Source organism: Apostichopus japonicus, chromosome 16 (genome assembly GCF_037975245.1).
Source record: "Apostichopus japonicus isolate 1M-3 chromosome 16, ASM3797524v1, whole genome shotgun sequence".
Classification (NCBI taxonomy): Eukaryota; Metazoa; Echinodermata; class Holothuroidea; order Aspidochirotida; family Stichopodidae; genus Apostichopus; species Apostichopus japonicus.
In genome coordinates, this window is record NC_092576.1 from 21,828,152 (window position 1) to 21,854,348 (window position 26,197).

Below are 26,197 nucleotides of genomic sequence, written 5' to 3' on the forward strand. Positions count from 1 at the left end.
ATGTGGGGCTTGGGGAAATGTATGATCCCTATTGTTTTGGGTCATATGAATATTTACAAAATATGCCTTAATCTTGATATGCCAATATCTTTGCAAGTGTAAATGTAGAGTTTAATTAATATGAACTTTGTTTGTATGTGAGTTATGTGAAGCAGATATTCCCTATTTGCCCTGGGAGAAGTTCACAGAAATTGATGAGTTGCATGTGCTGTAAAAATCTTGAAAAGCTAGTGTTTGGCTTATAGGTACCTGCTAGAAAGTTTTCTACTCTGTTCTTAATTTGCTATTCGGCTCCACAATTTACCAAGCCTATAGGAATAGAAGTCAGCAATGGACCAAGTTAGTAATTTGTTTTATGTTTTACACCAAATTTAATGCTTTTAGAATGTTCACATATTTTTGATGAAGCTTAACTATATTAATGTTGCTCATGTTTTCTTTTTGCCTCAATTTTATGACAAATATATATTCTATATATGTGCCTTATAGCATACAGAGTGGCCATTCTGTGATGCAACATTCTGTAAGCTTCCAATGCATTCTTTAATTGGATAAACATTGCCAAATTTTATGACTTGATCAGTGTTTTGAGTATCCAGATCTTATCTTTCAACATGATTCATTCATTACTACCTTTACAACAGTATACTTGTATACTATACTATAATACTATAACACTACACATCTATAGTGAGGAAAATGTAGTCACAATTAAGGATGCCCCATGGGCATATGTAACGTTTTGATATACCATTTTTATTACACTTGTATAATTGCATTTAAGGTGCTTTCTCTCTTAGCTCATCTGCATTATATTTTTTATCAGCTATATTCCAGTTCATAATTATATCTACCGTTCATTATCTACATGTGACCAACTCCTTATTTTTCAGTTTTGCATATACTTTTTTAGCTTGCCAGGATAACTCTAATTTGCCTTTCTCTCTACACTTCAACATAAATAAAACTTTGATTTCCATGTTCGGTGCTTTCAGTCCAGATTTTGCATTTCATCATTTGTTTCTTAAGAAGTCTATTCTTCACATTTCTTGTAAGTAGTCTATTCTTAACCAGTATTTTATTTAATGTTACCTTATTTCTAAGCATTGCCTCATTTGCAAATACTTTCATGCATGTATTTCCATGGAATACATGCATGTATATTTCCTTTGCATTAGTGCATGCAATGGATTTAAAAACATGCTTAAAGCATGAATTGTTTCAAATCCGATGCAAAAAACATGCTTTAAGCATGTACATGTATGAAACATTGAGTAATACCTGCTTTAAACATGTATTTGCTGGAGCATGTAATGTAGCTCATTTACATGCATGTAATTTTTTCAAATACATGCTTCACGCATGCCATAGTGCATGTAAGGAGGGCATTTTCATACATGTATTGTTTCAAACCCCGCGCAAAAAACATGCTCAAGAAATACGCATGCATGTAAAGGGTACTAGAAATTTGTGTAAGGGTTCTAACTTGAGAATAGCAAATGTCAAATGAAATTCATGGTTTCCCAGCTCTAGAATGAGATTCAACATGTGAGTGTTAGCGACATGTGTTAGCGACATGTGAGTGTTAGCAACAGGGAGTGTGAGCTCAGTGGTTAACGCCGGTGCCTTTCAATCATGAGGTCCCAAGTTTGAGTCACTCCAAGATTAATGTATGTCGTCCAATGACAGAGTTGTTGACAATTGACAATTCATAATCATGGACGTTAAAATATGAATGTAAGAGACTGACTTCCGTCAGCTTGATGGCTTCTTCGCGATTTCCTGCTTGCAGGAGGACCTAAAATACAAACATACAACATTCCATCATAGATGTGTTATTGTACAGTAGTTGTGTCACCCAAACTACTGCAGCATTATACAACACTCTTTCTAAAGACTAGTTCAAGACATCCTGTTATTGTAACAAATCCATAATTTCCAGGGTAACGCTCATTAACCTGCAATGTACCTTCAGCTTTTTGCACATTTTATGTAATTTATGGACAATATGCACAGGGTTTTTAAGATGGCCACTAATAACATGTTAAGAAGATCATTCACAATGACCCCTGTAGTGCTTTCTTGTTATCTGAATACAGAAGTTCCATAGAACTTTCAAAATTGCTGCCATGGGTATCTTTGCTGTTTTTAACTTTTTTTTTCTAGAGTCATTTGCCAGTGAATATATCTGAATAATTAATTTGATATTGTTATTGTTTCACTTTTGTTTTAGAAGTCACTGAGGCTCGAACGGCTCCATGATGTAATAATTCAACCATAGGAGGAACCATCTAGTAAAGATGAAGACAGAGACTGTACTGGATAGATGAGATCAGGACCTACGAACCTATCAAGCTTCTTTCAGTATCCTACACTTATTGACGCACATAATGACACAGGAATGGTAGGAGGTTTGCTTGTTTGTTGTGACTGGATTTACCAAACTGCCTTATAGTGGGTATTTATTTGATTCATTGCAAAAATCTGAGAGTGAACTTGAATTACCATTCTAAATATTTGTCTCAAATACTGCACTTTCTTCCTCCCCGCCCCCCCCACATCCCTTCCAAACCATTATTCGTATCGGATCCTCCCTGCAAATAAGAAAAAAGTGGCCTCTACAGGAAGTAACTTTTGTCTCGTAGCCCTACCAATAACGTATGACAGATAACAAATTTCCTGCTATAGTTGTTCCCTTTGTTTGAATTGAATTAACATTCATAACCTGATCGTTTATTGCCTTACATAATGATGAACTCTAGGGATGCACCGGATCCAAATTTTTGGATCTGGCCGGAAGCGGATTTTGCCGGATAGTACATGAAATCCAGCCGGACCGGATTTTTTCATTACACAAAAGAAAATCATTAATAAGAAGTAGAAGTATGAAACAAGGACCAAATTTAGGTGAGGTATACACATATTATAAAGAAGGGGAAATTAAGACCCCATTTAGTGGGTCAGACCATTGAGAAAATTAAATTAAACATGTTAAACCTAATTTTTCCTTACTTTGAATGTTTTTATTAATTTTTGGAAATAGTTTACATTGATTTAAGTTAATACCAACACCTTTTTAAGGAATAATTCAGGCCAGATTTTGAAAAAGATCCGGCCGTATTTTGAAAAATATCCGGCCGGAACCAGAACATTGCTCCCTATCCGGCCGGATAGTCCGGTGCATCCGTAATGAACTCTGTATTGTTTAATGCTCTATGTGGTGCCAATTGGTTGAACCCATATACAGTAAGTGAGGATAAAATGCAAACAATAGGTCCAGAATATTAGTATAGTACAGCAATCAATGTAAGACAGAAATTTAAGAAATTAATCTTAATACTTTCTCGTGTGCCTTAGGTGTGTGTTCTTTTATACCGTGGGTGGGCAGCTGGGAGTGAAGGGGGCAAGCATGGTTGAGGAGGTTAAATTTCCTCGCTTTATCCATAAGGGTAGGGGGGTATTGAGCAGCACTTGCCTCCACCCCCTCAATGGAAAAATAAAATAGGAAGAAAAAACAACTCCCGTTGAGGTTTTTACTTCCAGTGAAATGTTATTCCTTTGAGATGTATTTTGTGCAGCAAAATCACTATCAGAGAACATTAAATATCTGAAAGGTGAAAATGTGTCAGTTGAAGTCCACAGGACTCCAACCAGGGATTAGAAAATACTTTTTAAATATTTAATTTCTCCATCTGACATGTATTACATGCTTAAACTTAGTACAAGAGGACAAGAATCCCCCTGGACCCCGCTAGGGCTCAGATATATATTCCACAGAGTAAAATAAGAGTATTTCTATTACTGACATGTCCTGGTGTGCTCAAAATGGGTGTTACTAAAACCAATGACAATTGCGTTACACATAACGAATGACAATATGTTGTACACACTAAAAAAATTGCGTTGACCAAAACGAATGACAGTGAATGACAGCACAGGGCGCCCACTGGCGGAAATTTTCCCCAAAAATATATATCAGTTTCAAACATACCAATTAGCCAGCACCTAACCATTACTTCAGTTATCTTTCTATATAAATCTACAGAGGTAAATGTCAAAAGCACAGCACTCAAGCGCATTCTCACACAAAAACTTTCCCTGTGGTTTAGGCTATCCGTAAATTACACCAAAACCTTGCAACCACGTAACATGCGATTTTCCTCAAATCATTTTTGCGCAGAAAACCAATAAACGCATTTACTTCACTCCATTAATCATTCTATCTCCACTCACCACCGTCCTTCGTTGTCATTCGCTGTCATTCGCTGTCATTCGCTGTCATTCGCGAATGATAATTAACCCTGTACAAAGTCAATTGTCATTCGGTCATTCGCTGTCATTCGTTTTAGTTTGTCCCCTCAAAATGGCTAGCAGGTATCAAACACTATGTGAAAGTACTAAAGCTTTGGAGATATTGGCAGTACCTGTGTAGGCCAGCCAATACAAACAGAGAACACAATTGGAAGTACTTCCTACTTATCTCAGTATAAAGTACAGAGCTGAATAACAAATAAATTGTCACTTGTGCTTGTTTAATTTAAAACATTGCTCAGCCAGTCACTGGGGTTGGTCTCCAAAAAGCTATTCGGTCTCAAAATTGATCTAATGTTCACCGAACTGACAGCAGTGGCGGAGCTAGGGGTATTGGTCAGAGGGGGCGAGAATGGTCTGTAGGGGCGCTTTCGACAATATCCAAGCAGAGCGCCACCATGGGTTGGCGCGGAGCATACAGAATTTTTTTGAGTAAAAATACTCCCTATATAGATCGCCTGAAATGACCCTTTCCGGGCCTTGATAATTTGCAGATAACGTGACAAATGTCAATAGGAAGATGGGAGCACAATAAAAAAGGCAATAATCGCGAATAAGCAAAAATGGTAAAAAGCTGAAAAGGGCGCCAGCAGTCCATGTGAGTCCGTCAGGGGGGGGCATCCCCCCCTGACTGTATAGACGCTCCGCCACTGCCTGACAGGCGATCTGCAAAGGTTTAAACTGGTTTCATCTGTCAAAATTTGTGAAAAGTACATTCCATATTGCTCTATTGATCAGCTGGACACAGTACTCTGTAAACCTTTGGTGATCTAAAATCTGGAGAGATACCCCTAGAGAGTGGTTTAACTAGGTCAATGTAGCCAATGCGGTCTCCAGTGGCCTGGTGTCAATAAACACAGAAAAATAATTTAAAAAGACCCATCCACCAAAGCTGACCCATTAAAATAGATAAAATTATCAAAAGCAATCCTGTCCTCAACAGTGAAAGAGAGGTGCAACTTCTAAAATATCAAGCCCAAACCATCGCTGTGTAAAGCTGAACACTCCTTTGGGAGCTCATTTATGTTGTTGTATCACATCTTTCTATGCCAATTCCCCAGACACTAGACAATCTTGTTTATCTTTGATGGTTTACTGGAAAATTTATTTGACACTTACCTGGTTATTGAAATTTGAAGTGTACAGTACTTTCAAGGATGTCCATGTATACAGTGTATTTATCCAGAGACATGCTGTACACATACTGTAACTATTTACGAATGACATTCTCAATACTTACAATCATAACAACCTAATTCTCATCCACATCACTTTCTTTCTCTTCATTAGGTTAATTGCATTATCTTGAAGCCAGCTTTTAGGGTATCACCTACTCAACCTGTAGTTACCATTTTGGACGGAAGTGTTCAATGTGTGCTGACAAAAACAATGATTGTTCAACATCTGATATTTCCTCAATGTGATGGTAATCACATTAATGGTTAGTGTAGAACACTGATGGTAATGTTTCAACAACATGTGGTAAATTTTTAGGATAGCATTGCAGATGAGGGAATTCTCTTTTATCACCATCTTTTTCACTAAGAGAATTCTGTAAAAAGTTTCAACTCATCCGCTCTAACTATACCTGACAGAATTAGTCCTTGGTAAAGACATTAAAATGATTGGATACTTTAAACAGACTTTTTTTAATTAAATGGGGTTAAATGACAAAGGCAAATGAATATATATAAACGTAATGAGTTGGAAAATTTAGAACAGTGAAAAAACTTCCAGCCTCCACCGGTATTCGAACCCGGGCCTCCCCCTTTATATGCGGACACCCTAATCAACTAGGCTATGGACGCGATTGTATATCCAGAGGTTCGAAACCGTTAAGTAAGGTCGTATTTCCACTGTAGGCTTTTGTCACCTGTATCGAATAATACTAGTTCTGTTTTTGGTGACATATTTGGCTTACTCTAGGAGATCAAACATGATTCTAACCAACTCCAAGTCATTTGTGATTCCTAAGGCCGGATCTCGAAAGAGATACTTTAAACAGTCTTTTGTTAATGAAATGGGGGTAAACGTCAATGGCAAAATGAATATATATAAATGTAATGAGTTGGAATATTTAGAACGGTGAAAAAACTTCCAGCCTCCACCGGGATTCGAACCACCGGGATTCGAACCCGGGCCTCCTGCTTTATATGCGGACACCCTAACCAACTAGGCTATGGACGCTGATTGTTTGCCCAGAGGTTCGAAACTGTTAAGGAAGGTCGTAATTCCACTGTAGGCTGTGAATGTGTGAATTCGAGTTACATACGAATCACATAATGTTATTCAAAGAAAGAGAATACGCACAATCAACCCACATAAATATTCAGATAGAAGGAAATGGTGTCAAACAAGAATAAAAGTAATACATTTAAGGACGTTGATCGACTTACGTTATGATATGATGCGGTCTGTATGGATATGATGGTTAAACATTGTTGTAAATAGTGATCCCTGTCTTCGATAACGACTTTTCCGGAACAAAGTTGACACAGCGATTCCTTGTCTTTAACCTGGTAACGTAATGAATCAATAAATTTATAAGTACTGTAATGTCAGTGTTGAAATAAAGGAAAAAGGTTAATGAGAAATAGGGTCATCCTGTAGAAATGAACGCTAAAATTGTTTACTACAATTATAAATGCCACGGACAATACATAACATGAACTTTAAATTTCTATTAAAATTTTAATAGTAAGTTTAAATACTATCAGCTACTAACTCCCATAGATGGAAGCTACGGTAGCATAGGATAAGAAATAAATACAAACCAGAAAAAGAAGTATTGATACAATTTTGCCAATAACCAACTCTTTATCAAGAATAACGATGATAGTATTTATAAATTATGACAACCAGTTCCTGAGTACACTTACCTCCCACTGGCCAGATTGAACATTTAGTAGAACTTCACTGTCTAATAGACTCCAACAGACTACATGGAAAAGAATGTACATGTCCATCAGTACTCATAGACATAATATTAATGTGAAATGAGTTCTTTGGGTAACATATTAACTTTGAAGTATTTACAGTTTTTCACATTCACCTTAGTGAATATTTAATCTATGGGTTACTTCCGCATAATGCTCTTTTTTGAGTTAATCAGCTTACCACTTCCATCAACCGATACACAATGCCTTTAGAATGCCTAAGACTTTTATATGTTTACAACTCTACTTTAATAATTTCAATAACTGCTGCAATCTGCAACATTTTAGTATGTGTTTATGACGATAAGTTTAATAGTATTTTACTTAATAATATGACTTTATTGCAAACATGGACAATTAATATTAGAATCTACCAAACACATTACCTTGATACATTCAGGGAAAAAATGATAATTTTCTTTCATTTAAATTATCACACATATTTAGAAGTCCACATGATTTCAAAGGTCAAACCACAGTCGAATGGATTTTTGTGTGATAGGCAATGGAAGTCAAAATACTCAACACTGTTACATTGAAATCCATGTTAGTCTATTGTTACTAACTCGAGAGATATGCCTATACATTTCATTAAATGTAACATGTATTGACTGGATGAGTCTTCATGCATTATATTAAAGTATGGACTGAAGGGAGTGCTCTGGAAATGGTCTTCGAAAGCTTACTAAGGCTATCATAATCTTCTTGATAATTAGTCCTTAAAGCAGCATTTTGCGTTTGGTCGCCGTTTTCTACTTTTTTGACATGTCCATCGATATTGTTACATATGTCAATTACAAAACAGCAAACTAAGATATTAGCCAAGTTTTTCCCTGTAAAACAACGTTAATTGGCGAGTAATTAAGGATATTTACAGATAATGAGAAGGGTGTCCTCAACAAATTCCACAGTTAAAATTAATCGCATACAGTTCCGCCAAACCCACTAGTTTGAATTCAACCAATCAGAGATGCAGGTTTAGTTATGAGCCGTTGCTAAAAGTAGATTCAAGATTTTGCGTTGGTTTAACCGGAGCTATAAACAGTTTATAGCTCCATGGTACAACCAGGGAGATGTAATGGAACTCCCTGGTAACAACTGCCATATAGACTGTACACAAATCAAGCTTGGTGTTGGATTATGTATTGGTCAATGACGTTCGTAGTGTTTAAATATTCATATTATGGGCGAGGTTTATTGGGTTCTAACGGTAAATATCTTGGAGAAAAACAAAGTTGATAGTTGCAAATTTTTCGACTTTTATGCAACCATTTTGTAGTGAGTTGAAAATAGGTCCTTAGTACAGTAATGTTATTATTCTACTGTATTTGGCTGGCTCATGAATTATTCATGGCTTGGTCAACATGGGCAGCATGTGGTCAACAGCATCTCTTTGTCTATAACCTCACTTTCCCTTATGTTAATGTAGATACATCTTTTAGCTAAAGTAGCGCGCTGCTTAAATTTCATCCTGTAAGTCTGTTTTACTATTGATTCTTACTTTTCTTATGTAAACATGTTTAAAATTACTTATAATTTGGTGCTATAGTCAATTCTCTGAAGTAATACGGGGTTTGGATGTAATTATTAAGAATATCCATGCGCTTCTTATCCTGAGTTTATGCTAATGCACCCTGCTGGCTTGGCATGGGTAAGAGTTGCATGTGGGAATTTCAAGGAGCATGGTCTTTATTAGAATCAGAGAAGAAAAATTTGTCCGTTTCCAGTATTAAACGATGATAAAGAGTTAATTTTGGTTCTGTTTGGTGAGTAAAGTTTACTATTGTCACAACTGGTTCTTTAGTTGTTATTTTGGTTTAGAATGAGGCTATTAGATATAGATTAAATTTATGTATAATCACGATATTGTTTAAGTGCAAATTGGTCACTTAAATAGTGTGTGGGTATCAGTTCCACGAAATTTATCGTTACTAAGTTCGGTGATAAGAGTTTCTATTTGTATAGAATTTTGATGTGATTTATTCAGCTTCATATTACAGCATGTGAGCATTCAATTTATATCTTATGTAAGCTTAATTTTATATTTTAATCATCCATATTCCATGTTACAAATTCAGTATGTGTAATTGATAATTTCACCAATTCTTGGAGGGCCTAGGTTACACTTTTTGGCAAGAATCAGAGGGTTAAGCCTAGACTGTTCACATTGTGGTTATTTAGGCATGGTAGGGAATAATTGTACTGATCATTCAGCAGTGTTTCTTTCTGTGTTATTAATATTTTACTGTTAATATGTTGAACCTCAGTAAAAGAATAATGTAAGATTAAGATGATTGTCACAATATGTATTAAAGGATCAGTGCATATTACAATTCTGTTTAGCGACATAACACTGGTTATAAGGATTTTGCAGTGGTTTATATCTTTTTAGTTAAATGTTCTCTTGTTCATTGTTTGTTGTTTATATGATTAAAGTGATAAGGTTTACAATGGTCAGTAACTCATTGTTCACCATTTTTTTAATTGTGTTTTATGAACAATATATCATTTTCTGTATGTTGATTTTATTAATTCAGGCTACTCGGTTGTGCGATGGTGAAGGTCTGTCTATGAGGACACAACTTGAAATTGACATATTTGGCTCGGTGAGTAGGTATAGAGAGTCAAGCAGTTTGTACCGTTAAAGGAGTTGTTGTTATTTTGTTCCATTTTAATGTTGATATTTTGTTTTCTGATTTGATTTGGTTGTCTTATTCCACCTAGAGCTGGTTTTAACGAGAGAGATTATCATTCCATAATTCACCTTCTGTATTAAAGAGTATCTGTTGGGAATGTACTTCAGCTTTTAATAGTAGCTTGTTATCCTTTATTAGTTGGTGTTGTTGAGATATTAGATTTCTGAGATTATGCGAGGTTGGTAAAATGTCATTTAGACTACGAGTTTCAGTTCACTACGAATGTGTTCCTGTTTTATATTTATCTCTGTAACACTAAGATGGTCGTTGTGTTGTCATAGTTGATTACATTGATTACTTTTCTTTTTGATTTTATAAGCAAACATCACCGTAGGGTTGTGTGAATTGTGCTGTTTTCTGAGGATATGTATGCGTTATTTAATCGAGTTATATCTCATACCATTGTATTATAGTGTTTTCAACTTATGGTAACTGCCAGTGTTCCATATTGTATTGTATGTCGTAACTTTTATTGTTCAGTTATTTTGTATTTTGTCACTTTGATATTGCAGGGGCTGCTTTCTATGCTTTCCTGTTCTCTACGTTTTCTGTTTTCTACACTGAATAAATTGGTGAAATCGTATACTGCTGTCTCTGAATCTGGTCTTAACGAGCAGGCTGACCCTTCCTTCGACTTCCCCTCCGCGTCCCTTCAATATGAAGTAAGATTTAAATGGATAAGCTAGTTATGTATGTCGTTATGGCATAGTGGAGTCAGTGAGGTTGAGAAAAATCATAGAAAAGGACGCAAAATGCTGCTTTAAAACCTGATACACGTGATTAGCTTGAAATTAGAAATAAAGTCATTCACTACGTTATTGTCAGATTTACAAAGTATCACCGAATTAAACAAAAAGAAAAGGAACACATGCATTTACTATAGGGAATGCTATAATGACGTATTTTGAACATGTACAACAGTTTGAACAATTTTGGAAAACTAACAACTCTAGCCACCAGAAAGATATATTGGTATTTGATTGTAAAATAGCGCAAACAATCTGAAGCAAGTTTGTTATTAAACGTTACGTCAAATTAAACTGGTAGGAAAATTGTTCTTTTGGGGGAAGAAATCTCCTTCATATGCCTATTATGGTAAAATCAAATCATTAGAGGCAGATGGATAAGTGAACTTGTTTAATATTCATCACTGAATGTGAAGAATAACTAAATATTATGATTCACTTCCTTATAAACTGCATTACACACAATGCTGATTTACCTTTAATGTCCCTTGACCTCATGTCTCTAGGAAGTGACTCCGATGAGAAGGAGAAAGGCAACCTGCATCCTGCAAACCTTTTGAGTAGAAGTGAAGATATGAGTTTAGCTATCGAACAGAAGAAACATAAGTGTTTCAATTTTATAAAGACACCATTAACCTTCCAACTACTTGGGAATCCCCGGTGATTCTGTTTGGTAAGACACAAGTTTTGCACTAGCCTATTAGAATAGAATATGCGTTACTTGACTGTTATGAAGAATGATGTATGTTATATATCGTAGAATTATATATTTATCTCAACCCTATACTGCTGACAGGTGCCCTTACATGTTATTGTTAATATTTTCCTGTGTAACCCACACGCAGAAACATCTTTATCTGCCTATATCGTAAGTCCCATGCATGTTGACCTAGATAATAACGACGATAAACTTCCAACAAGGGAAAATTAAAACTATAACTGTTGTTCATGTGATAATATACTAGGCACCTATGATAATAAAAGGTATAACTAATAAAAAAGCATACTGCGATGATTCTTTGCATCTATGCAGCTGCATCATTTCATTTTAATAAAATGCATGTTTAAATACTAAACCGAACGATGCTACAATATTTAATGGAAAGCTGATGTGATTATGTCGGTTGAGTCGTGTGCGAAAGTTATCAACGACTTCCTTTCAAACTTGTAGTAGATTCCAGTGAGGATGCTGTTGTTGGAGTATTATTTCAAGAGAGTGACAAAGCTAATAAAAACCTTGTTTGTTTATTGTTCAAAGAAATTCAAAAACATTAAACAATAAGTTGGAGTTTAAGTCTGCAAAAGTATAGCAAGGAGATAAAGCATAATTCGAAATGTTATTGTTGATACCATTTAACGAGTTGCTTACGTTTCATTAATGTCAGTTATTCTATACAACTATGTTGATGCACTAAGTTAAAACAGTACAATGAATGTAAAATAGGAAAGGAAGTTCTCATTACACCCAAACTTTCTTCTTTTAAGGAGGGTGAGTGTTAGAATACATTAAAATGTGTATTTTTCAAACTTCACGTTTCCTGAAAATTCCCAGAATGATCCCGCATTCCAATAACAGTCCAGAAAGAATCCAAATTTTCTACAACTTTCACCGCACTGTATATTAGTGAATAACTACTGCGAAGATGCAAGAAACATGCAGAATGTGTGTTTTCATTTTTATAAATCGTTAAACGAGAATATGCCAGAAACATCCAGACCAGGCAGAACTGGTATTAATGCTTTGATCTTCTGGGCAAGCAAATAGAGATTAATATCACCGCCAGAAAACCGTCTCGTTGCTTTCCTGTGTTCAGAAACCTACATTGTAGTTCAGATAAGCCTCATATATAGGGTTGTCCATTGTTAATAGATATACACATCAGACCTCGACAAATACGGTCGCCACCTCGCCAATGGCGAGTAGAATTTTGCGACTGGTGAGCAAAAAATGCACTACACTCTACATTTTGGCGAGTGGCTCATTCGTTCACTGACTTTATAAGATAGGCGTACTATATTAACTTGTGAGCCAATCAAGAAAGGTCTATTGCCTAATGTTACAAATCACATTAGTATTATATTATATATTAGCACCAAGTGCATTGTTACAAGTAGGTCCTAAGGAACAGCTCTGTTCACCAGCTCGAAACTAACTTCATACTAATCGCTCAAATTAAAGATGCACGATAGGTGTAACCAAAATGGAAAACAACAAACTTAATTATTTGCGTTACGACAACTCAAACAGGAGAACCATGTGTGTACGATCGGTACAAACAAAAACAGTGTTGTCAGTAGGTTAACCGCAATCGCGCGATAAGGCCTACCTGACATGTCAATAAGTTAAACATTGCATCCCAATTCAAAAGTCATAGGCATAGCTTCGGCTTTTGTCGACAAAATTTTAATTCTGTTTCAAATTGTTGACCCTTATTATGGCCAGCAAGAAAAGACGAAGCTTTGAATTCATCAGGTGTTGAAGAACTTGGGAGGGTGGCTGATCATTGTAGTACTTTGCTGCTACATGATCAGAACAACCCAGATGGCTTGAAGAAATAAAGGAGGAAATTCAAAAAGAGTGGGCTCAACTAAAGTCTCAAGTCAGTGGCAAGAATATTCCATTTGGTTCTCTACCCCAGCTTGTAATCCAGGAAGGTGCAACTATCCTCTGAATTATTTAAAGTAATGGTGGTTCTGCCAGTGAGTTCTGCAGCTTGTGAAAGGAGATTCTCAACTGTCAATAGAATCAAACCTTCCCACAGAACTTCTCTTGCCCCAGACTCTAAAGGATTTAACGCAAATTTCTGAGGATGGCCCGTCTGTAACATTTCAACCCTACCACATCAAATGACAGGAGGTGATTTACCAGCAAAGGGCGACGTCACACCGACGGATAACGATCCCCAAACACAACACCAAAACGCAAATCACCACCAACAAGCAACTCATCATATGAAGAACTAGTTTGCCAACCACCCCCCCATCCGTATCTTCGAATGATTCAACTTCATTCAGCACCATCATTTATTCATTTTTCCAAGATAAGTAAGCAGTATTCACGGGAAGTTTAGCAGAAACAGAATGTGTTCCCCCCCCAAAAAATGAAAAAAAAAAACCCTCATATTTTCACAAAAAGTTTTTCAAGTAACTGCTATCTAAGCTTTGTGGTTTCTTCCTTCATCAACAACAGTAAATGTATATATTCCTATGAGAAAGTTTATTGCAGTGAACTTGAAGCAAGTCCAAATCGCATTTTTGTTCAACGACCAATGTAAATGGAAGATAACTGTGTGAAATCGCTTACTATTGTTTACGTACATTATGTATGGAGATTTTTCAGGTGCAGTGACTTTTTACGAAGTGTAGTGATACAAACTGAACTTTCAAGGGAACAAACGTAAAATAACAATTTTGCCGAAATAACATTACATATCTCGAAATGAACAATAGGAAGTTTATTGCATTAATTTTTAGTCAAAAAAAATTGATAATTCACAAGACCTGACCAATGAAAGCTGTAAGTCCAACACTCAGTAATACATCTATCATAATAAAAATTGTCAGTGCCAATACCTAAACTTATTTACGATATTAACACATGTATACATTGATACAGGAGTCTGATGTCATGTCAAGTGAAGTTAGAGATTGTCAGCCGTGCCATTGCTAATTTTTGTGAGTGCAAGGAGTGGAAGCTAGTGTTTACCTCTATATTTATTTAGTGTTATCAGATATCGCACTTATGTTTGTAAGGTTTAAATCTGGTGTAAAGAACCAAAATTAAGCAATTGATATAGGAGGCAGCTCCAAATGTGCTTCTATATGGCAGTGGTGGGTGGAGCGGGTGGGGGGGGGGGTTGGGAGTAAGGGTGTTGGCTGGACACCAAGGGAAAGTGTAGTGGAGTGTTGAAACAGTACAGTATATAAAGGCAAAGCTATTGTAGTGAAATTTCCTGGAATACTAACTTTGATGCAATGCAGGACACCATGTCCCATTAACTGCGTGCAAAACAAAGGTAAATTATTCAGTCCTTACAAATGGGGTGTATGTTAAGCTATATATATAAATGCTCATTACGATTTTCATTTATATATATATATATATGTATATATATATGTATATAAATATATATATATAAATATATTTATATATGTAAATATATATTAATATATTTAAATATATATATATATATATGTAAATATATATATTAATATATTTAAATATATATATATATATATAAATATATATATATATATATACATATATATATATATATATATATATATATACATATATATATATATATATATACATATATTTAAATATATATATTTAAGAATATATATATATATATATATATATATATATATATATATATATATATATATATATATAGGAATAATGGAAAAACTGTTAAACAACTATGCTGCATTTAGAGAAAGGCTAGATCTCGAGTGAGATACAATAATTGAATTAGGTAAGTGATTGGAAGTAAAACAGCCAATGTTTGATTTTTGCAGAGCTTTCGAGCAAAACTAGCTCTTCTTCAGTGCATGATCACCGAAAGTGACAAGGAGTAGCAGGAATTGAAACTATTTTGTAGAGAAGATGTCGGCATGGTTGTAAAGGCAAAGCGACTTACTGATTTCTGCTGAATTGAGCAGAAGTTTTAGAAATTCGGACTATTTTAATCCGCGTCGGATTATTTTAATCCGATTCCGTTGTAATTGTAAAGGAATTGTTTTGGTTTATCTGGGACGGCAAATCGTATATATATATATATATATATATGTTCGATACAGGTGACAAACGCCTACAGTGGAATTACGACCTTCCTTACCGGTTTCGAACCTCTGGACATACAATCAGCGTCTATAGCCTAGTGGTTAGGGTGTCCGCGTACAGAGCGGAAGGCCCGTGGTTCGAATCCCGGTGGAGACTGAAAGTTTTTTCATTGTTCTTGATTTTCCAACTCATTACGATTTTCATTTATATATACAGTACCGCTTTTAAGTGAATTGGAAAACCGCGCTCTTAATTGCGCTCTGTGCATTTTAACCGCGCTCTATCTTTTGTTAAACCCGCATTAAAATGCAGTTAATTGCGGGGAACTGTTTATCAGAGCGCAAATTCCGTCGGAAGGCTTCCCTAATTCTATTCATGCCAGCTAAAAGTGTGAAGTTCATTGTTACCGTCAGACGGTCAATGGCTGTAATCCTACTTAATTCCTTCCAATCCGGTAACAAAAGAATATCGATCGTCGCCGGTAGAAAGAAGACCGAAGGTTTATACTCGGTCAAGGGAAGGGATAGTGTATAAGCACGTATCTTACACTGTTTAAATTCAACGTACAATACAAATGTTCAAGTGGGAGCAAAACAGTTGGTTTGATGAGTGAAACGTTAGCAAACAAAATTCCCGCGATTGCTGCGAACAATAAAAATTGCCGTTTAATATTCAAACAGTTCTCAACGTCCGTTCGGAAATAACAATATTCCTGAAAATTATTCAGGAATCATGATTTTTCCTACCACAGATTAAGTGAGAAAGCCGAATTGATCATTTCCCGGGGCTAGAACAGTACAGTATACTGTTCTTGCAAGTAATACGGGCTATTCGCGCACATGTTACATTACGGAACTGAGTTGGTACTCAGTTGTATACTGCACTGAGACATTGCACGTTGTCACTGCCCTTGGAATTCTCAAAGTATACAGCTTCACGGGCACTGTTCAAAACAACACTTGAAACGTTTTTGCATGTTCTCATTTAGTATGCATGGGCCGATCCTACCTCTAAGCCTACATCGAAAGTTACGCCGTATACACCTCGCAAGAAAACCACGATAACCTTAAATGAAAAAACAATATTTTGCACTTGAAGATCTCACTTCCCTCAAAATGCAATGATAAGGTCTACCCCCAGTACTTCTTGATACATTGAGTTTCCAATTACTAGTCAAAAATATTTTCTGAAAAAAGTACGATATTTTTCACAAAAATTGATGATTAGATAAGTGCTTCCTCACAATCAACGAGCCGCCCCGACTTCGCTCCGCTTACGTAAAACTTCTATATTTATTGCACGTGGAAAACCCGAGTTTTTACACACATAATTCCCATTGACATTGGTCACGGAACATAAGTAGGTCATGGACATTCGAACTTGGCAACTTGCCAAAGTTCATGCATCATGGGAACGACACAACAAATTGTACATGATTGTACATTTTCTGAAAACGTACGATATTTTTCACAAAAATTGATGATTAGATAAGTGCTTCCTCACAATCAACGAGCCGCCCTGAATTCGTTCCGCTTACGTAAAACTTCTATATATATTGCACGTGGAAAACCCGAGTTTTTACACACAGAATTCCCATTGACATTGGTCACGGAACATAAGTAGGTCATCGACATTCGAACTTGGCAACTTGCCCAAGTTCATTGCACCATGGCAACGACACAACAAATTGTACATGATTGTACATTTTCCCGCCATCTGGACGCCAAGTTATAACTTTTGGTGTAATATGCAAATTATGAATGGTAGTGTACTGCGCGGTTAAAACTTAAACTATTGCGACACACACAAATTCTGTGTTTTGTAACTTTAGTAACTTTTGTATCAAATGTAAAGTACTGTATGGTAGGCCTACTATAATTTATAAAACACGGTTTTCCTCAGGCGATAGGGAAAAGGGGTGTTTCGGTGAACTCGATCTCTTTGTATAGTACTTGGATACTTAAAATGACCATGTACATGCAGTTTCTATTTCTCTTTAGTAAGCTCTGATCATCATTTTTATCCTTTGCGGATCTTTATTGGAATAAATTCGAAATGTATTGTTTGACGCCAGTATTTAACGGTAAGCATTTCTTAAATTGTTGACTGAGCTTCAAAATCCATTTTCAAACAAGTCTGTTAATTTTCATGAAGGTTTTATAAAAAATCCACATACAGCTAGGGAAAGAAAGCTGTTCTATAGTATCCAAATAAAATACATGTTTCTGGTACTGAGATCTGAAAAAAACGGGCGGCCATTTTTCTTCTTTTCATGCGCTGCTACTAGTTTGGAATATGTTCCAACCTTTACAAAATAATTTTTAAGGATAGTTTAGATTTCTTGTAACCCTAAAAGAAACTCGGGAATCAGGAAAAAGGAGGCCCATCAATTGCGCGGACGAGAAACATGTTTTGAATTTAACCGGCCCTGCTTCAAATTTGTTGGGTGGAAGTTCTTTTTTTCTTTTCATTCTGCTGGAACCAATGGTAATTTATATAAAAAATTCACACAAGAAACGCTTAGTAACACTTTATTATTTCTTCAAAATGTTGCCAACTATTTAAAGTAAACTTATCCTCCGTCATAACAGAAATAAGACCTGAAGTTGTGCTGTCGTCTCTTTCTGAACAGGGAGATCCATGTGGTCTTGCCAGATATTTAATGCGTAAAATATTTACACCATATGAGCTTTTAAATTGTAATGTTAATGGGATTAAGAAAAATGCACTTGATAAGGATAGGGTATTTGCAATTAGGAAATGTATTATGGAGCAGTTTCATGTACCACTTCACATTCAGAAAAGAGTTTGGGGACAGTGCATTAAAAAGATGGACACAGCCAACAGAAATGCTAAGAGATACTTAGCAATGGCAGTCAAATCTTGAAGTACAGTATTTTTTGGTATATTCCATTTTCCTCTATTTTTTGTCATCATATATTTAACTTATTCTTGATGTGAAACCTTTGAAGACTGTAGTCAAAAAGAACTACATGTTTATTTTGATCCCGTGCATGGTAATTTTAATATTTTACTTATTGTATTTTTCAATGTTGTTGCCTTTGTAAGTGCAATGTTTCCTAGTCTAATAGACAGTGTGTTGCTTTTAGTTTGCTTTTCTAAGCGTGACACTGTTGTACTGTTTTCTTTTATATTATTAATTTATTTGCTTTGTGAGTGCAAAGCTTCCTAGCCTAATGTGTGCCTAACTTTTCTTTTAGAATTTTTAAAAGATTTACATTATGTTTGTTTCTTTTTAGTTTGCATTTCTAAGCTTTAACACTGTTGCACGATTATTCTTATTTTATAATAATTTGCTTTTTTTTTAAAACAAGCATTTGTGCTTAGAATTCTTTTTCATTTTGGTTTCCAGGATATAACTACAATTATTCTCTTTACAACTCCTTTCAGTTAGTGACAACCTTCGTATTCGTAAGCCTATGAACAGAACTCTATAAAAAATAAAATAAAATCAGTGCAACGTTTCCTGGCCTAATGTGCCTAAAGTTCACACAAAACGCGGGGCCTAATGTTACTACTAAAAATGATATGTTACCCCAAAAGGATAAGGCACGAAGTTTCCTTCTTGCTTTTTATTACTTCTGGTAACCATAACATATCGGGGAATAAAATAAAAACGTATAAAAAAGGTTTTGCCCTTCAATACGAAACTATTCTCGTTTAAAACTTTCAGTCGAAGTCGTGAACTTCGTACTCGTACACTGGCCTAATGTGCCTAAACTCAACACAAAACGCGAGGCCTAATGTTACTACAAAAAATGGTCCGTTAATGTTACGGCGAAAGGATAAGACACAAAGTTTCCTTCTTGCTTTTTATTACTTCTGGTTACCAGAACATATCGGGGAATAAAATAAACACGTATAAAAAGGTTTAGCCCTTCAACACACAACTATTCTCGATTAAAACTTTCTTTCAGTCAAAGTTGGTAAACTTCGTTTACAATTGTGATGTTTATTACGGGTGTTGGTTTACAAGCGATAGGTTTACACTACCTCCACGCTATGAATAGCGTTGTATCGATCGGTTCACTCCCATTGTGTCGGTGGTGAATAGCGAGCGAGGGGAATTCGCGTTCCTTTTTTTGGAACGCGGGGAAAGTCGCGTTCCTTTATTTGGAGCGCGGTTAAGTACAGTTAAGCTGCGTTTTGTGCTGAATCGCGCTTATCCTTTCCAATTTACTTATAAGCGGTACTGTATTCATTTGCCTTTGTCGTTTACCTCCATTGCATTAACATAAAGTCTGTTAAAAGTATCTCTTTTGAGATCCGGCTTTAGGAATCACAAATGATTTCGAGTTGGTTAGCATCTTGTTTGATCTCTAGAGTAAGGCAAAATATGTCACCAAAAACAGAACTAGTATTGTTCGATACAGGTGACAAACACCTACAGTGGAATTACGACCTTCCTTACCGGTTTTGAACCTCTGGACATACAATCAGCGTCAATAGCCCAGTGGTTAGGGTGTTCGCATACAGAGCTGAAGGCCTGTGGTTTGAATCCCGGTGGAGGCTGAAAGTTTTTTCACTGTTCTTGATTTTCCAACTCATTACGATTTTCATTTATATATATATATATATATATATATATATATATTTATGCGTGTTTGTGGGTGTATGTATGTATATATTCAGTGACTAGTTGGACACAGTGATTTTTATTGACCAGCATCAGTTTGAAAGAAGTAATATTCGTGGAAACTCATCTCGCGAGGATCTCAACTCTTCTCAAGGCTCTATATTAATTATTTGTATACTTTTTCTGTTGCTATTCCGTAACACTTAAAACATAGTATACCACATTTACACATTTAGAGTTCTAAGACGTTGCGTATATAAATCAAACAAACATTCTAACCTTAACCAAAGTCACGTTAACCAAAGTCACGTTAACCAAAGTTATACTCACGACAGCTCATTGAAATGTTCAGAACGTAGCCCATAACTTAACATCTTTGTAACGTCTTCCTCTGTTATTATCCTAGGCTCCCCATTTACTTGCTCTGTCTCTATGTGTATCTTCTCTGCCGTCAATAATTGGTTCAATCTGAGTCCAGAGTGAAGTACAATAACATCTTCCTCACACTCCTTGAAAGATATTAAATATAGGAGAACATGTTGGCAATTGGAAAGTATTGCTCAAGGGCATACGTAAATATTAATCAAGGAATCTCGAACAAATCTTCATTGACTTAAGTGTGTCGCTAATACATTGTTTCTCCAGACAGTTCTTGAAGATAAACCGTACTATTGTAATATAGTCGTGTTACATACTTTATTAAATTATACTTTCAAAGAGTGTTTGTCATTAAAGCATTAACAGGAAGGATATAAGTGATGTTCTAATGTTTGATAACGTAAATTCAAAGGATTATACCAAATGATTAGTTAGAACAATCAGTATGGTTCATAGCCTCACAGTACTGTAGCTTGTAACTCCATGTCGGGGACAGGGTGGAGTGAAGACGTCAAATGTAAAATACCTCCACCGTGAATCGACCATGAATATCTTCAAACGATGGTAGTATTTGGTGGACTGGGATTGTTGGTTACTTATTAATTGTCGGTCATATTACACTTTTGTCACTGTGTTTCATGTAATACATACCAATGTAACAGCTACAATTATTAAAACTACCTTATGGTGAGTAATGGTTAATTACGATCTAGGTGTAATGCTTTTGAAATACCTTTCTCCACTGCAAACAGGTTTCGTGTGTTTATTGAATTTGCCCTATCACTGCGTATATACTGCATTAAAATTAAAATTATATTTGGTTCTTGTATCAGCATGAGTACATATGTGCTGCTAAAATCAACAGCAGATTGAACTTAAAGAAAATGTTGCTGGCTGGCGAGAGTCAGTTTAAAATGTAATAGAGTAGAATAACACAATATTATAAGAATGATTTAAGTAGGGTTAAGAAGCTGAACGGGATTGCCATTTACCATGATCTGTATGAATAAAGTGAAAGAGACTAATGACATTATCAGTGTAGATTTAATCTTTATTATTATTATTATTCATTGAATTTCATATAGCGCAACCCCAACAAAGTTTTCGGTTGCGCTTTACAACAAAATACTAAGAAAGAATAAACCATTCAAAAGAAAATAAGATCTCAAATGGCGTAGAAAAATACTGTATACTAGATGAATGTACAAAAATAAACAATTTCTAAGAAAAACAAAGAGAAAAATAGAAAATGCAAAATGTTATAAAAAATCTAAAAGAAAATTAAAAAAATATGAAATAGAATGAATACAAATATTAAAAAATTGAAAAATTGAGTATAAAAGTTATTAGCTAGGAAATAAATATGTTTTGAGTTTTCTTTTAGAAATTGCAAGATTCTCAGATTGTTTGACATGGTTAGGTAATTTATTCCATTGCTCGGCGCCAAATACACTTATTGCTCTTGAAGCAAAAGTGACCCTCTATGTTCGTGGAATGATCAGTTTATAAAGAATATTATTTGAACGTAGAGACCTACTTGATTGTGGAGCTAAAGTGAATCTAGATATAAGATATTGAGGAGCAGATTTATCAACAACGCATTTAAAGACCAGTGTTAATATTTTGTGCAGAATTATTGGTCTGGATTGAAATCGTAAACATATATTCCCTCGATGATAACTTCACATCAGCAGAGTAATCAATCTAGTTGATTATTTAAAGTTGGTCTTATCAGTTTACTATCATTATTATCTCAGTAATATAGCTGATCAGTTTATAATCCTTACATCTCAGTAAAATTACCGATCGGTTTACCATCATTATCATCTCAGTAATATAGCTGATTAGTTTATAATCCTTATATCTCAGTAAGATTACCGATCGGTTTACTATCATTATCATCTCAGTAATATAGCTGATCAGTTTATAATCCTTATATCTCAGTAAAATTACCGATCAGTTTACTATCATTATCATCTCAGTAATATAGCTAATCAGTTTATAATCCTTATATCTGAGTAAGATTACCGATCGGTTTACCATCATTATCATCTCAGTAATATAGCTGATTAGTTTATAATCCTTATATCTCAGTAAGATTACCGATCAGTTTACTATCATCATTATCTCAGTAATATAGCTGATCAGTTTATAATCCTTATATCTGAGAAAGATTACCAATATAATATAACAGGTCTGTTGTACACTCATCCTACATACAACATGTGAAACAACTCATATAGGAAGGAATGGTGGACTACGTTAGGAAACCAAATCATGATAGTCGAGTATTCGATGCTCAGATAATAATTCATGAGACGATGAACTGATCAGAGAACACTCAACATCAGTAACATCATCAAAGATCATGAAATCTACTATGATAATAGAAAAGAAAACGAAGTATTTGTCATTACTTTAATACAGAGTAAAATTATGGAGCTACAAGACTAGACAAATCATCGTCATAATCATGTGATCACATTTCCGATGTCGTAAGAGTATGTTAGTTTTATTTATATGTGTTGTTTCCAGCCACTTTCTTAGGAATGTTATTGTTTTCAACTATATGAAGACTAAAGACATCAATTTCTCTACTTGTACATTATGGAGGAGGAAGGTACAGTATGTATATTCTAACACCGTTTTATTATGACTAGACATACACAATTATAACATTGGACAATAACTCTGTCCAAGTTTCTAAGAAATTTCAAGAAACCTCTGCGCCTATGAAATCGAGTTCTAACTTGATAATCAATGTTAATGTATGCCAATACATTCAGGTGGGGTGATGGTGTCCCCCCCCCAAACCACCACCACCACGCATTTTAAACTAACACAGCATTGTAAAGAAATTATAGCTCAATGTTGTGTTAAGGCTCAGACATTAGACATAACATAAGTCAAACTATGCTTCAGAAGGTATCATTGAAGTCTAAAGTGAACCCTTTTCTGGAGAAGGCCCACAGACCCCCTCCCTGCCCCTGAAAGCATGTTGGTTTTACAGTACCGCCCAGATTAAATCGGCCGTGGCATCGTGTATCGTGATGCCCTTATCTTTTTCTATCGTTTTCTATCGTGAAGCCTGACTACTGTAAATTTTTTGTACACACTACAACGATATAACGATATACCACGATCACACGCTATATCGTGATACCAAGCCTTCACGATAGCAAACATGACTGCTACATTCACGCTAACACGTTATATCGTGAGATCGTGATTTCAAGCCGAGTGCGTCATGATTCGTAACTTCGTTTGGGCTTTGGATTTTTATTATTCACGCTATTTCGTTAGGTCGTAATATCGTGTATCAGGAAGTTCCTACTCTACTGTGCGAAAATTGATCTTTACAGGAGTTCCGCCTTGAAAACTTTTTGAAGTCAGCTCACAACTTTACATGTTTAACTTTTTATTTAACAACAGTAACGTTACGTACGCGCCTTTTCTGTTACTAGTGTTAGTTGTAGATTTTATGTTCCATGTTACTTTGAATAGTTGGCAACATTTTGAAGAATAATAAAGTACTACTAAGCCTTTCTTGTGTTAAGTTTTTGTATAATTTATCGTTGGTTCCAACAGAATGAAAAGGAAAAAAAATCCACCCAACAACTTTGAAGCAGTGCCGGTTAAAAACAAAACATGTTTATCTTCCGTGCAAGGCGGGCCTCCCTTTTCCTGATTCCCGAGTCTCTATTCGGATTCAAGAAATCTAACTAAACTTAAAAATTATTTTGTTAAGGTTGCCACATATTCCAAACTAGTATTAGCGCATGAAAAGAAGAAAAACGTCAGCCTGTTTTTTTTTTTTTCAGATCTCAGTACGAGAAACATGTATTTTATTTGGATAATAGAAAAACTTTCTTTAATGTGGTTAATTAATATTTTCCTACCCTAGCTATATTTTATAAAACCTTCATGAAATCCGACTTTTTAGAAAATGGATTTTGAAGCTCAGTCAACAATTTAAAAAATGCTTACCGTTAAATACTGGCGTCAAAAAAATACATTTCGTATTTATTCCAATAAAGATCCACAAAGGATAAAAATGCGAAGTACAGCTTAAAAATAGAATTGAAACTGCATGTACAGTACATGGTCATTTTAAGTATCCAAATACTATACAAAGAGATCGAGTTCACCGAAACACCCCTTTTCCTACCACCTGAGGAAAAGCGTCTTTTATAAATTATAGTACCATACAGTACTTTACATTTGATACAAAAGTAACATCTACAACAACTTCCCAAAATTTGTATGTGTCGCAATAGGTTAAGTTTTAACTGCACAGTACCATTAATAATTTGCATATTACATCAAAAGTTACATTCGGGCGTCCAGATGGCGGGAAAATGTACAATCATGTACAATTTGTTGTGTCGTTCCCACGGTGCAATGAACTTGGGCAAGTTGCCAAGTTCGAATGTCGTTGACCTACTTATGTTCCGTAAACAATGTCAATGGGAATTATGTGTGTAAAAACTCATTTTTTTCCACGTGTTATATATATAGAAGTTTTACGTAAGCGGAGTGAATTTCAGGGCGGCTCGTTGATTGTGAGGAAGCACTTATCTAAGCATCAATATTTGTGAAATATATTGTATGGTTTTTCTTCAGAAAATTTTTTTGACTAGTAATTTCTCAATGTATTAAGAAGGGTGACATACCCTATGTTCCGACGTCTCTATGTTCCGACGTCTCTATGTTCCGACGTCTCTTTAAGTTCCGACAATTTTTTGGACTCTAATTTTTTGAACCCATTTTTTTTCTGGGGGGGGGGGGCTCAATTTTGTTAGATCCAAATTCTGTCTGACTAATTTTTTGGGGGAATTCAATTTTTTCGGACCGAATTTTTTTGGGGGACTCATTTTTTTTGAACCAATTTTGTCTGGCTTAAGTTATTTTTGGGGTGGGGACTCAATTTTTTTGGACCCAAATTTTCTTTGTGGAATCAATTTTGTTAGACCCAAATTTTGTCTCACTAACTATTTATTAGGAGGGACTCAATTTTTTTCGGACCCAAATTTTTTCTGGCCTAATTTTTTTGGGGGGGACTCAATTTTATTTGGACCCAATTTTTTTTTTTGTGGAATCAACTTTTTTGGACCCACAATTTTTCTGACCTGATTTGTTTGGGGGACTCTTTTTTTTTGGACGCGCCGATTTTTTTTTTACGAAACAAAAAGTAAAAGGGCCCAAAGTTTTTTAGGACCCAAATAGTGCTTGTCCGAAACAAATATGGTCATAAAATTTTTAGAGTAAAAAAAATTTGTGTCATCAAAATATTTGTCCAAAAAAATATGGGTCTTAAAAAAATTTGGTCCGAAAACATATTGGTATAAAATATTGGTCAAAAGAACTTCAGAGTCAAAAACAATTGTCCCAACGTAGACACGCCGGAAACCATAAAATATACTGGGTCTACCCCTAATCATTGAATTTTGGGCGAATGTGTATTTAACTACGTTACATGATGCTTAAACACATGTTTGAACAAAATGAAAAATTCAAGTATTACCAAATAAATATTCAAAAAATATACTTTTCTTGCATGGTATGGAGGATTTGGTGAAACCAAACATGTCTGGACTGGTTTGAAAATTCTACGAGGTTCGTGATCAACTTGACCGTATCTAGTATTTTCAGAAAATAAGGTTGCCACCATACAAAACTGTCCGGCCAAAAGCAATTAAATGACTTTATGACATTTAAATAAAAAAAAGCTTCTAACAGAAGTTATG

General features: G+C 35.2%; 2 protein-coding genes across 14 annotated transcripts in view; one reads left to right on the top strand and one right to left on the bottom strand.

The window, feature by feature from the left end:
* The window catches only part of LOC139982813 (uncharacterized), an 890,000-nt gene that overhangs the window by 90,391 nt on the left and 773,412 nt on the right, over positions 1-26,197 (bottom strand). The window contains exons 70-73 of the mRNA XM_071995913.1: positions 20,403-20,581; positions 11,166-11,242; positions 7,191-7,249; positions 6,708-6,827 (exon numbers count right to left, since the gene is read on the bottom strand). Of these exons, the coding sequence (XP_071852014.1) occupies positions 6,708-6,827; positions 7,191-7,249; positions 11,166-11,242; positions 20,403-20,581 (435 nt within the window). The remainder of the gene's footprint in view (positions 1-6,707; positions 6,828-7,190; positions 7,250-11,165; positions 11,243-20,402; positions 20,582-26,197) is intronic.
* LOC139982817 (uncharacterized) overlaps positions 7,288-26,197 on the top strand; it is a 167,623-nt gene continuing 148,713 nt past the window's right edge. For 2 of the 13 annotated variants that reach the window (XM_071995922.1, XM_071995923.1), the window contains exons 1-4: positions 8,695-9,013; positions 9,785-9,853; positions 10,456-10,605; positions 11,196-11,362. The gene's annotated coding sequence lies outside the window, so the exon portion shown is untranslated. Of the gene's footprint in view, positions 9,014-9,784; positions 9,854-10,455; positions 10,606-11,195; positions 11,363-26,197 lie in introns of all 13 variants that reach the window. The other 11 variants (XM_071995921.1, XM_071995924.1, XM_071995925.1 and 8 more) reach the window with 9 other exon arrangements.